We start from the raw sequence: 13776 nt of genomic DNA on the forward strand, positions 1-13776 counted from the left end.
AAGAAAGCTTTGAGGTTTTATTTGTTAGTTAAATATTCTTGAACAATTCATTCATATAGTTTATATTTATATGTGTTTTAGTATTTGTTGTAGCCAATATGGCTGAATAGCTGTATCTGGCTAGAGACCAAATTCTATCGAAGTCTACAAGGGAAGAACAATAAACAACTTTTTATAAATTTTTATAAACTTTTTATAAATTATTTGCTATTCCTAATGGGAATACTGGCCACCTTGCTGCTGTCCCTCAAACAAGACACTCCCTCTCTCACCTTCTAGCATTTTCACTGGATGTTCCCCATGCCTGGAATGCTCTCCCTCCTCTTCTCTGCCTCCTGGGCTTTCCTGGCTTCCTTCAAGTCCCAGCTAAAATCTTGCCTTCTACAGAAAGTCTTAATTCTAGTGTCTTCCTTTTTATCTGTCCATAATTTGTTCATACAGTTCTTTCTACGTCCTCTCCTCCGTTAGATTGTGACCTCATGAGGGAAAGGACTATCTTTTTCCTTTTCTTTGTACTTCCAGTGCTTAGCCAATGTCTGGCATATAGTAAGTGCTTAATATATGTTTATACAATGATTGACTAATTAATGGAAGCTCTGGAGGTTGGGAGGTGGGGGGAGGAGGCATAAAACCTTATTATGATCAGGGGTATTGACATAAGTTCTAGGTTAATTTGATTGCCTAGTACATATTGCAAGACCTGTGGATTTTATGCCTACTTTTGGAAATGCAAATATACTTTCATTTCCTAAGAATCCACCACTACATAAATAAACTAATTATTCAGTGCCTACTACTGAATGGTAAAATGAACTATTAACAATGCAGAACATCTTCACTAAACTGGTTAGGGAAAGAGACAGAGACAGAGACAGAGAGACTAAGAGATAGGGACAGAAACAAAAAAGAGATCAAAAGTGAGAGAGACAGAGAGAGAGAATACGTGAAACAAGTGTTCACTATGTATAAGACACTGAGGATGTACTGGACCTTTGATTTCATTGGTACTGGAAACTCCCAGGTGAGGAAATTCCCTTTACCAAAGCAGGTTGACACCTTCTCTAAATCTTAGAACTGCCCAGAGCACTGAGAGTTTCAGTCCTTGCTCAGGGTCACACAGCCAGTATGTGTCAGAAGCAAGGCTTGACTTTTAGTCTTCCTGGATCCGAGCTCACTCTATTCATTATTTCATGCAAAACATCCAATTAGCTTCAGAAATCGATGCTTTAAGAGAAACAGAATTGGTGAATTTTTTGTTCCCTGCAGCAGGACGTTCACTAGCCATTGACGACACTGGGAAAGTAGAGTTTATCTCCACTACCACCATCCCACCCCTACCCCCCAACTCCTAACGGAAGACAACTCCTAAATAATGATCTTTATCTCATAGATGTTGAATGTTGAATGTTAAGTCTAGCTGAGAGCATCATAAACTCAATATTCTCTTTGCCAACAGATATTGATTTTGCCACCCGCAAGGTTGCCAAGCACCTAAGTCAGACAAAGATAATCGCTCAAGATGGTGATCACTTCAAAACAAAAACAACTAGCACGCTACGGAACTACGAATTGGAATTCACTGTTGGAGTTGAATTTGATGAGTACACTAAAGGATTGGATAATAGACATGTTCAGGTACTAGCCTGGGCTCTGATTTTGCATTTCACACAGCATTTAATACAAGGGCAAGCTATTTGGAAAAATAACATGAACAATTAGAAGAGTTGGGGGTGGAGGAGGCAGAGCTTTATGGTGCTAGCAATGAACAGGGGAGGAAGAAGTTTTCCCTTTTTCCTATGAATAAACTGTTGCCCTTGCAAAAGTGGGTCATATATTAAAAACCAGACTCCAATTTCCTGAACTATTTTTAGATTATAGAAATACATGTGTGCATACACATGTGTGGATATGTATGTATGTCTATGTGTGTACATATAACCATATGCATATATTAACTAGGTGACATCATGGAGTTATATGTAAATGCACATATATACACACATACACATGTATACACAAAATACATGATATATACACACATATACACATGTGCATGTGTGTGCACACATATATTATACATACATACGTACACACACAAACACATATATAGTAACTAGGAGATGTAGTGGATATAGTGCTGGGCCTGGAATCAGGAAGACCTGAATTCAAATCTAGCCTCCGACAGTTACTAACTGTATGACCCTGGGCAAATGTTTTCTCATCTGTAAATAGGGATAATGACAGTTCCTACATCACAGGGTTGTTGTGAGAATCAAATATAACAAAAATTATAAAGCTCTTAGCACAGTAGCTAGGTGGCAGTGGAGAGAGCACTGGGTCTGGAGTCAGGAAGACTCATCTTCCTCAGTTCAGATCTGGCCTCAGACACTAGCTGTGTGACCCTGGGCAAGTTACTTAACAATTTTTGCCTCAGTTTCCTCATCTGTAAAATGGGCAGGAGAAGGAAATGACAAAACATTCCATTATCTTTACCAAGAAAATCTCACATAGGATCAGAAAGAATGGGACACAACTGATTAACAAGAAATACCTATCTATATATCTATACGTATATGCACATATGTATGTATGTATGGGCATAAATATATATGCTCTTTTATTATTAGTATTATATGGGGATATGTATATGTCAGTACATATATATATTTATATGCATATGTGGATATGTGCCTAACTATAAATAAATGGGCCAGTTATTTCAAGGGCAGATTAGTAGTGTCTTCCACCATCAGAGATGAGACCCTCAAAATAATTACAATAACCAAAGAAAGTATCAGCGTGGCATATAATAGTAATAAAGTAGGTAAGGTAGAGCCTCCCACAGGACTTTCCCCATATGATCATGTGTAAAACATGGTCATACTTTCAAAGTAACAATGACATGGTACAGCATGGAGAAGTGACAAAAATGAAATATAAAAACCTAGCAGTCTAAGACCATTCATTCACTGTAGAAGTAAATGTCTCTATGCATCTTAATAGTCCCAGAAGACATCAAATAATTTTACGTTCAACATGGAGAAATGACTGAGATTCATTGTGATTCAACAAACATGTCAATTCAACAGACCTTTATTAAGTCATTTATATACTCTCTAACTTTAGTTTCCTCATCTGTAAAATGTGGATGATGATAGCAGCTACCTCACAGGGTTGTTGCTGTTAGGATCAAAGGAGATAATAAGTGTGAAGCACTTCACAGGTCTTATTGTGCTTTATAAAATAGATCTAGAGATGGAAGCAACCTCAGAGGATTTCTAATCCAATACCTTCCTTTGACAGTAAAAGGAAACAGAGTCCCAGAGAGTCTCAGGGGATCACCTCTGATGACACAGGCAATAATTGTCAGGCAGGATTTGCATCCAGGATCTCTGATTCCAGAGTCATGAGGTATCATGACTACCAAGATGTGAGGCAATGTTATTATTACCACTTATATAGCATATATCATGAACCGTGTTATCTTTTCACATATCTCCTCAGCTACATTGCAAGTTCCTTCTGGGAAAAGGGTTGTATAATCATATTTTTTTGCATCCTCAACCCACACCCAATTACAACCCAGACTATCTAACACATTGTCTCACAAACAGTTAAAGCTCTATATGCGCTGGTGACAGCTGGTTTTGTTGAAACACTCCCTGCCTTCAGAGTGTTTGCAGGAGCATGTTATTATTATATTATTAACAAAATATTATATTATGATGTCAATATAACATATTATCAGGTGGATACATATACACAAGTCCAAAGGAAATAAAAAATAACACCAAGTAATTCCAGGAGAGAGAGTGCACAACTAAGAAGAAACATCTAAGTTGAGTTTTGAAGGAACCTAATGTTTCTTACAGGTAAAGGTGAGGAAGAGGTATGTGTCAGACATGGGAGTCTGCTTCTGCAAAGACACAAGTGATGAGATCCTGAGTCATCAGGAAAAAGCTCTGTTTTGATTAGTGGGTTCTGTTTAACAAGGTTAAAACAAACAAATAAATAAGCACAAGCTTCATTTTTTCCTTTTTTTTTTTTTTTGGAAATTCACTTCTATAGGAAGTGGGATAGGTGAGGAGTTACTATGTTATGAAGAGTGAAAACTAATCCATCAGAAGTTGGAACTAATGCCCAAACTTGCCAGAGTATTTGCATCATTCTTCTGTTCTAATGTCAGCTCAAAATGAATATTGTACATCATTTAATTTATTTTCATTCCTCTTCAGATCTGGCTGTCTGCTCACTAGAAATTAGGTCAGTCCTCTAGCCTTATTTTTTTATGACCTCTCATGGTACGCCAACTCTTTCTCTCAGAATAATCAATTTTCCAAACTTTTTGCTGATGATGAGGGTATCCCATCTGTTCATAACTATCCTACCTCTTCCTCAGTCCTTAATAGATTCCTTTAAACCTTGTTCACCCTCAATATCAGCTGCTAATTCTGTCAAGCATATGAAATCCTCTTTGCAGTATGTCCTCTATTTTGTCTACAACAACCAGAAAAAGAGTGGGGGGAAGCTAGGTTAGAGACAAGATGGGATGTGTAAGATTCTCCAAGAGCCCCTGAGCAAAGATCTAGATTCTATCTATCCTATCGTTTGCTATCCACTTTTATCCATTTTATTAGTGTTCTGCCTGAAAGCATCTTCAAGGGTTATAAGCCTCTTTATTTCAAAGGCAGATTCTCACACTTGGGAATAGAGTGGTATACTTCTATATATACATGTGTGTACATATGCACATACATATATGCATATTATATATACATATGTGTGTATTTATGAGTACATACGCACTTGTTCAGTTACTCAGTTATACCCAACTCTTCATAACCCCCTTTGTCCGTGAGGTTTTCTTGTCAGAGATACTGGAGTGGTTTGCTGTTTCTTTATCCAACATACACATATATGTGTGTGTATATACATGTATATATGGGTATTTATGTATATTATGTATGTTTATATAATACAAAAATATTATGTATTATTATTTTTAATCATACTGATAATTTCATTTTAGGGAACTGCCAGTGAGGCAACTCCACCAATTGTTCCGCAGTTTATGTTTTAGACATTTGCTTGGGGTCATTGAGAGGTCAAATCTAGATTTTCCTGATTCTGAGCCCAACTCTCTACCCACTGAACAACATTGCCTTATGAGACATTATATGAACATGATTAGGAGATAGATAGTAGAGAATTGCCTGAGGCACATAAAAGTTAAGGGACTTGCTCAGTAGAATCATATTGAGGTCTTTGTTGTAGTGGAAAGAGTTCTACACTTGGAGGCAGGAAGACCTAAGATTAAATCTGACTTAAAGTGCCTATTAATTGTGTGACCATGGGCAAGTCATGTGGCCTCTTTAAGCCTCAATATCCTCATCTGCAAAATGAGGAAGTCGAACTAAATGCCCTCAGTTCTAAAGTTATGATCCTATATAGATTACTTTCTTAACAGCAAGGATAAAATGGTAGTATATTTCTAGCCTGCTCTTCATAGTACCAGTCTTTTAAGTACACAGCAACCAGTTCCAGGACAAACTGAAAAATAAAACAATTCCGTTATGAGATCTCTTTTTCACTTACTTTTTAATATCAATTTTCCGTCTTGTGCATAGATACTCAGTGCCTGCCTTCATACTGCCCAGAACCTCTCATGGCAGGACCCTACTCAAGCTTGTCTTCTGAACAATTTTCTGTGTTCCAGATCTTTCCTTCATCCTATTTCCCATCCTAATATAGTCATCCTTTATTCCTTTCCCTAAGGACTCCACTAAGTAACCTGATAATCTTGTGACCTAATTTTCCCAAAGGTGTTAATGTCTAATAATGGTTAGACATCTGATCACTTTCCAGGTAGGGTATGTATTTTATTAACTGCCTTAATACAAATAAATAAATTTAGTGGTGGAGATTTTAGGTACTGCAACAGGACAGTGGGGAGAGATTTTGGGGAAGAATGCCTTTCTTTCCTGGAACCCTTCAAATTGCACACGTAGGCAGTCATCTACTCTGACCATGTGTGAAGCCAGCTCTGTAAGCACTCTCAGTTTGGAATGATTATCCTTTATCTTCTTCCTGCAAGATTCTAACTTCCATCTGTGTTTATAACCTCCTTTCCCATCTGCTCCTATGAAGATAATTGAGTCTCTTTCAAGTGTTCTGTGATATGGGAGATGAAGGGTGCCATATAAAAATGAATTGAATGGTCGTATATTGAATGTTATTAAAAAAGTTTCTTAGACTCCCTCCTACTGTCTGTTTCACATTGGAAGGAAGGTATTAATGTTGTAGCTACTCCTGTGATTCATTGATACCCAGTTACTTTCTGGCTAGAATAACTTCAAAACTGACTGTTCTAGTTTGGATTCTTGAAATAATAAGTGAAGGCAGTCTCCTTATTGAAAATGACTATCATTATTGAATATTATTATTAGAGGGATTCAGATAATATAATCAAATGTGCAGATTTTTTTTTTAACGTAAAATACAATTTCAACAAAATCAGCAGTCACCAGTGCATCTAGAGCTTCCACGGTTTGTGAGACAATGTGTTAGATGGTCTGGGTTGTAATTGAGTATAAGTTGAGGATACAAAAAAAAAAAATGATTATGCACTCTTTTTCCTGAAGGAGCTTACAGTGCAGCTGAGGAGATAACATATGAAAAGATAATATGATTCATGATATATACTATATAAGTGGTAATAACAATGATGCCTCACATCTTGTTAGTCATGGTACTCATGACTCTAGAATCAGCGATCCTGGATGCAAATTCTGCCTGAGAGTTATTGCCTGTGTCACCTTAGATGAACCCCTAAGACTCCCTGGGACTCTTTTCCTTTTACTGTCAAAGGAAGGTATTGGATTAGAAATCCTCTGAGGTTGCTTTCATCTCTAGATCTATTATCATACAGCACAGTAAGACTTGCGAAGGGCTTTATACTTGTTATATCATTTGATAGGTAGGTGCTAATATTATCCACATTTTACAGATGAGGAAACTAAGGTAAGAGAGTGCCTAAATGACTTACCCAGGTTCTATATCCCATGCCATACTGCCTCTCACAGACAGTAAGGTACAGATAATGAAGGTGGTAGCAGATAAGTGAAAGGAAAAACCATTATGAGATGGATGGTTGAGGATATTATTCATGGTAAAGGTAGACTTTGAGCTAAGCCTTGAAAGTCAGGTAGGATTTAGAGGGGTAAACTAATAGAAAGAGTACTGTCTACCACAGTGTGTGTGGATTGTTTCTGATAGACCTAGCCCTTCACAGCAGTGCAAGGACCTAAAACATTCCAAAGGACTCGAGGCAAAATGCCATCGACATCCAGAGAAAGAATTATGGAATCAGAATGCAGAGTGAAACAGACCATTTTCTCTTGTATTATGTTTTGTTTTCCTCATGTTTTCTCCCTTCCTTTTTAATTCTTCTATGCAACATGACTAATGTGGAAATGTGTTTAATAAGAATGTATGTGTAGAACCCATACAAGATTGCGTGCCATCTCAGGGAGGGAGGGGGAGAAAATTTAAAACATATGGAAGTGATTGTTGAAAACTGAAAACATAAATTAATAATAATTTTAAAAAAGAAAAAAGAAAGAGTGCTGTGCTATGCTTGGGGTACTGAAATTAGAGTCACTTGACCTGTGTTCAAATCATTTTGATGCTTACTATCTTTATGATCTTAGGTAAATCATTAACCTCTGTGGGCCTCAGTTTACTCATCTGTAAAATGAAGTTGGGCAAGATGACATCTATAACTCTTTACTCCCAGATAGGTAGAAAGGAAAAGTAAAGGTATTGAATATGGGGAGAACATTGAACAAAAGCACAGAGACCAGATAGAATTGGTAAACTCCCTGATATGTGAGAGGGAGGGAGGAGTAGGAAAGACAGTATTTGGACCAATTTGACTGGAATGTGTATAATGGGAGAGTGGGAAAGAAGATTTAAAGTGTCAGGATCTTAAATGCCTGAAGTCCAGACTTTATCTGGCAGATAAGGAAGATAGTGACAAGAAGGAATGACTGAAATATCCTAGAGGAATTTTAGCAGTCATCTTGCATTAGTTTGCCCTGGGAGTTCCTCTCATCTGGATCACCCTGACTCTCTGACTCTTACAGACTCTAGTGATCTGGGAAGGGAATAAGCTCGTGTGTGTGCAGAAGGGAGAGAAGAAAAACCGAGGGTGGAAGCAGTGGATTGAAGGAGGAAAACTGCACTTGGTAAGAGTTGATTTTCATTCACTCTACCCATATTTTTCCAAAAATAAACCACAATGTTTACCCAATGAGGCTCCTTAATGAGAAAAAAACAGCCCTACTCTACTCTCTTGAGTTCCATCCAAAGGCACATCATCACACAGACCAGAAAGCTGCTTCTATCTCGCCCAGGGGAATCTAGGAAACAATTTCGATAGCAGCTTCGGTGAACTGTTGCATAATTTTTAAAACTCTAAATGCTGAGTTAGGAATCTAAGATTCGAGGAGAAGAGCAAGGGACTTGCAAAAGACCATCTGGATCTGGGGAGAGAAATGAACATAGAGCTAAGGCAAGTCTGAGGAGAACCAACAGAAATATCCTGCTGTCTGGAAAAGAGAGCTCAAAAGCAGGAACAAAAAGGAGAATCAGAATCACCAACATTTAGACATGCAAAGAATCTCAGAGGTACAGCCCCCTCATTTTACAAATGAGGGAAACTAAGGCTGAAAAGCAAAGTGGTTTATGTAAAGTCACACAACAAATTAGAAGCAGAACTATAAAAGAGAGAGTTGGGAAATCATCATAAGATATAGGATGCACAAGGTCTACAAGTGGGCAGCTATGTGGTGCAGTGGATAGAGTGCCAGGGTTACAGTCAGGAAAACTCATCTTTCTAAGTTCATACTAGCTTTATGACCCTGGGCAGGTCGTTTCACCCTATTTGCCCCAATTTCCTATTTTGTAAAATGAACTGGAGAAAGAAACGACTAACCAGTGTAGTATCTTTGCCAAGGAAACTCCAAATGGGGGTTACAAAGAGTCAAACAGGATTGAAAACAACTAAAAAAAAAACAAACAGAAATACTCTATAAGTACACATTTTGAAATTCTCTTGATCAGAGAGAAGCTATGTCTACACATCATAAAACATCTAGTCAGTTTAGTAGGGGAAAAATTAAAATGTAAAAAATAGCTGCTAGTGTCCTGAGAATCCAGAATCTGATTGATGAATTCAATTGTTCCTTTTTCAATTCATTGCGATAGACTGAATGAGTCTGATATAGACTGAGTGACAGCAAAAAAGTAGTGACAATCCTAACTATCACTTTTGCTTCTTTGAAGTTCTCTCCATTAATCTCCACTTCCATAACTTTACCCAAGGCACTGGTACAGCTGCTTCCACCATTCAAGGCTACTGTGCTTTCCTGGTTCTTTTGGCCTAGGTGTGGACAAAGTCTTCTCTTTTTCATTAGCTGAGAAAATGTCAAGTTGTCTCAAAAGGAACCTTAAGACAAACTAAATTTAAAAGGCACATAAACTGACAAAGCATAGATTTCACATCCTAATTTTACTTTAGCTTAGGCAAAAAATGGCATTGTTGGAACAACTTAGGGGGTACTCGGCCTTTGCCTATTTCTTACTCTTTCCTGTCTTAAACGTCTATATTCTTGAGCAAAGCTTTGTTTTTCACCTGTGTGTCTAGGCTAGCCTCTGGGCCTAGTCTCACCAGAAGAAGTGTGATCTTGAGGGTAGACACCACTAGAGGAGAAGTTTGGATGCCTTATGCAAGCTCCCTCCATCTACTAGCTAAAGAGTTCAAGGATTTCCTCTTGGAAAGCCTTCGCCTTGGGTTGGACCTTCCATTCACGCTCTTTTCTCCTTTCAGCTGCTTTCAGTATTCAATTTTGTTGTAGAGTACAGATGAGATGACTGGTGCATCCAGGGCCCTGCTCTTCTTAAACCTTGGCTGTACTCAACCCTGCAGGTTCTCTCTGATGTCCCATTCAATAGGATTAATAGTCTTTCAGAATTCTATCATAACAGTTTTATAATATCAAAAACTTCAAATATATAATACCAACGAGCAACTTCTACCATCAGCAATTTATTTTAATCCTGAAATTATTTATTTATCAAGTTCCATACTATGAGGAAAGCACTTTGTTAAGCACTGCTGTATCTCTAGTGATTCACATTCCAACCTATGTGTGTGCATCCATCTAGGCCGATGGGTCAGGGGATATAGTACTGGATCCAGAGTTATGAAGACCGAAGTTCAAATCTAGCCTCAGGCACTAGTTTTGTGAGTCTGGGCAGGTCATTTCTGTCTGCTTCAGTTGTTTTCTTTTTTTTTAACTATGAAATTGATACTAATAATAAGACGAACTCCCCAAAGTTGTTGTGAAGATAAAATGACACAGTTTATACAAAGTGTTTTGCAAACCTTAAAATACTACATGAACTCTAGCTATTAGCCTTATCAGTATCTTTCCATACATTTGACTTAGCTAGGTCAACCCAACGTATGAGGCACATTCATTGAATCATGTTAACACTGTGTAGCAGGGGTTTGGGATTAGAATTGGACCCTTTCGATGATATGTGGACTCTGGTTTCCTCCTAAAGGACATATGTGCTCAGAAGGGGCCAAGCTCCATGGGAAGTTCTCCAATCTAATACCATGCTAAGTTTTTATGGATACCAGTGGAGCATCTGAGCCATTCAGATATCCCTCATCCTCACTATGTGATCAATCTATCTTTTTTTTACAGTCTTGTATTTCTCTATTGACAACCGTTACACTAGTTCTCCTATATAGTTTCTTACATTGTAGTGTTTTATGGTCTACTCATGTCCCGTGTGTGCTGCTCCATTTTTTGTTGGTTTTTAGGGGGATGCAACTTCTATTGTTCCTCAACAACTTAAAGAATATTGGTATTGAAAAGATGGGTCTTTGTTCAGGAAAAAACTTGGGGTTATCATAAGAACTGGGTAATCTCCCCAAGGTCATTCGGGCTATTCACCCTCCTGTACAATTCAGATCTGCTTCAATATCTATTTCCATTATCTCATCAAGATGGATGTGTACTATAGGTTGTCCATTCTGCTATATGTTGAAGTCTAGACTGTAGATAGTCTTCATTCTTCACTTGGTTTTCCTATGTGGATAGTTCAGGCAAACTCTTTTGTAGTGTTTGCAAAAAGAAACCTCCAACCAGTCAACCAATTAACAAACACTTATTAAGTTCTTAGCATATGTCAGGCACTGTACTGAATGTTAGAATACAAAGAAAAAGCAGAAACAGTGTCCATCCTCAAGGATCTTGGGGAGAGGGGAAGTATACATAAGTATATACAAGACGCAAAGTAAGTCAATTGTAAAATAGGTACTAAATAAACCAAAATCAAACAGGATCCAGTGCCACAATGCCTGTACCCATCAGGGAACTAGTGGGTTTAGTATCATCCAAATGTATTTTTCTTATTTCAGTCTTGCAATGTTACCTTTCAGGGTTCAATTTTCTTAAGGAAAGAACTAATAATAAGTGCTTTAGTTTTGGCAAAGTGCTTTACATTCACTGTATCTCATTTGATCCTTACAACAACTCTGTGAGGTATATACTATTATTAGTTTCATTTTACAGCTAAAGAAACTAAGGCTAAGAGAGGCTGAGTGACTTGACAGAATTCACTAGCTAGTTAGTCTTTGTGGCAGAATCTGAACTCAGCATTCTCCTGTTTCCATGTCAGCACCACCTAGCTGCTTCATTTTTTATATGACTCTCATAGCCGCTGGTCTAGAAGTACCATTCACTTTGCATTGCATCACGTAACTTGCTGGGTTAGGAATAAATCCAAAATGGTTTTCTTTTCTCCTCTTTTTGGGATGTTGCATATTAAAAGCATTGCAAAAATGTCTGCCCCAAGGGGTTGAATTTTTCCTTCACTTCCAATGTTTGTGGGGATTCTAAGACTCCATATCCCTTACATTTTCAAAGGGTCATTACGAGTAACATAAAGCCCACTTTCTTCTATCTAAACCAAAACCAATGTCCTAGTCATCTGACAGGCAGGGCTTTAATACCTTTCTGCAACATAAATCCAAAATTTGCCAATAGTTCCTCTGGGCAAAGTTCTAATTATCTACCTCCCACATTGGGCTGAACTCCCTTACAAACACAAGACCTAATGGAGTGAAGGAACATCACTCTATTGAGCAGCTTCTCCCTCTCCTTTCACTTTTAAAAGCTTTTCCTGCTCTATTTCCTACCTTCTTGGTGGCTTCATTACTTCTAATAAATTACACCATGTTGTTTTAATCATAGAGTATCAGCAATTCCACCATTAGAGCTTGATTTCAATACATTTTTCATTTTTAGAGTGGTAAAAGCTCAATCCCCAAGTCAGAACCTAATCACCACGATCCTGCAGTGTGTGTTGGTTCACTGGATTCATGAAATACACATTAACAAAAGCTTCTGAAAGTCTTTCTTTTTCCTATGGTCACTCACTTCATCTCTCCCTGCGAAATCAAGAGTCACAGGCCAACGCACCAAAAGGGAATAAAGTCTGCTTGCTCCCCATTAACTGGTCATTTTTCATATTGTAGGAGCTGACATGCGAAAACGAAGTGTGCCATCAAGTATTTCAAAAGAAGTAACAGCTGACCAGGAAACCTATTGAATTACCACTTAGGAATTATTTCATTTGTTTTGTGAAGGAACTGCAGATCCTCCTACTCTTGACAGCACCTCAGGAATGTGTCTGTGTGGAGTTTAAGCAGAAGCAAATGTGTGAGAAGGCCAAATAAATATTTCCTCATTGTGAGTCGACATTACAGTTGTAAAAAAAACAATGTTTTTTTAAAAAACTCAATGAATTGTCTTGAAAATCCTGTATGTCACTTCATGTCTAGAACTAAATGTTTAGGTAAGAAGTTCTGTGTGTGTGTGTGTGCGTGTGTGTGTGTGTGCGTGTGTGTGTGCATGCGTGCGTGTGTGTGTGTGTGTGTGTGTGTACATTTCATGGACTCTTTTGGCCAGCTGGTGAAGATAATTGACGTCTTTTTAAATAATGTTTTTTTAATACATAAAATGAAACACAAATGATAAATTATAAAAATCATAAATTCTAAAAACTAAAACACCAATTATATTGAAATGAAATGTACTTTTCCCCCAGCTAAGCTCATGGACTCCATGAAATTTAATGGACCTCAGGTAAAGAACATCATTTTTCTAAAATAAGATAGATTCTTTGATAAAGTAAGCAGATGTGTAGATGACCTAATCTGAAGGATCATGAATAGATCCTCTTCAACTACCTTATAGTACTGAAGAGCTGGCAGAGACCTTAGAGATCTTCTAGTCTGACTTCATCATTTTACACATGAAACTCAATTCCAGAGTCCCCAGATCATACTGCTACTCATTGGAAATGGGAAGCTAAAACTCAAGTCCCTAAAATGGAGGGGGGAGGATTGGATGACCACTAAGACCTATCCTCATTCTAGATTCTTTGATCCACCCCCTTATTCTTAGTTCAATGTTCTTTTGATTGCATGAACCTTGTCACTTTCTACTGTAATCATATCTTACTGATTTTTAATGTTCTGCCAATAGAGATTCATTCCTTTGTGGTGAGCTTTATCTCCAGGCAATTGTGTTTTTATGTGACTCCACCTCAAAGGGGAAATCTATTAAACTCTAGATTCATAAAGCTTATTAATAATTGCTAGACCTCTTTCTTCCCTGAAGGGAAAGTGTGAAAAGG

The 13776-nt window shown here is 37.8% G+C and overlaps 1 protein-coding gene across 2 annotated transcripts in view; it reads left to right on the top strand.

The window, feature by feature from the left end:
• The window catches only part of RBP2 (retinol binding protein 2), a 30082-nt gene extending 17184 nt beyond the window's left edge, over window positions 1–12898 (top strand). For both annotated transcript variants that reach the window (XM_072613519.1, XM_072613518.1), the window contains 3 exons: window positions 1457–1635; window positions 8145–8246; window positions 12614–12898. In XM_072613519.1, the coding sequence (XP_072469620.1) occupies window positions 1457–1635; window positions 8145–8246; window positions 12614–12664 (332 nt within the window). In that variant the 3' untranslated portion in view covers window positions 12665–12898. The remainder of the gene's footprint in view (window positions 1–1456; window positions 1636–8144; window positions 8247–12613) is intronic.
• The last annotated feature ends 878 nt before the right edge of the window (window positions 12899–13776 follow it).

Source organism: Notamacropus eugenii, chromosome 5, assembly GCF_028372415.1.
Source record: "Notamacropus eugenii isolate mMacEug1 chromosome 5, mMacEug1.pri_v2, whole genome shotgun sequence".
NCBI lineage: Eukaryota > Metazoa > Chordata > Mammalia > Diprotodontia > Macropodidae > Notamacropus > Notamacropus eugenii.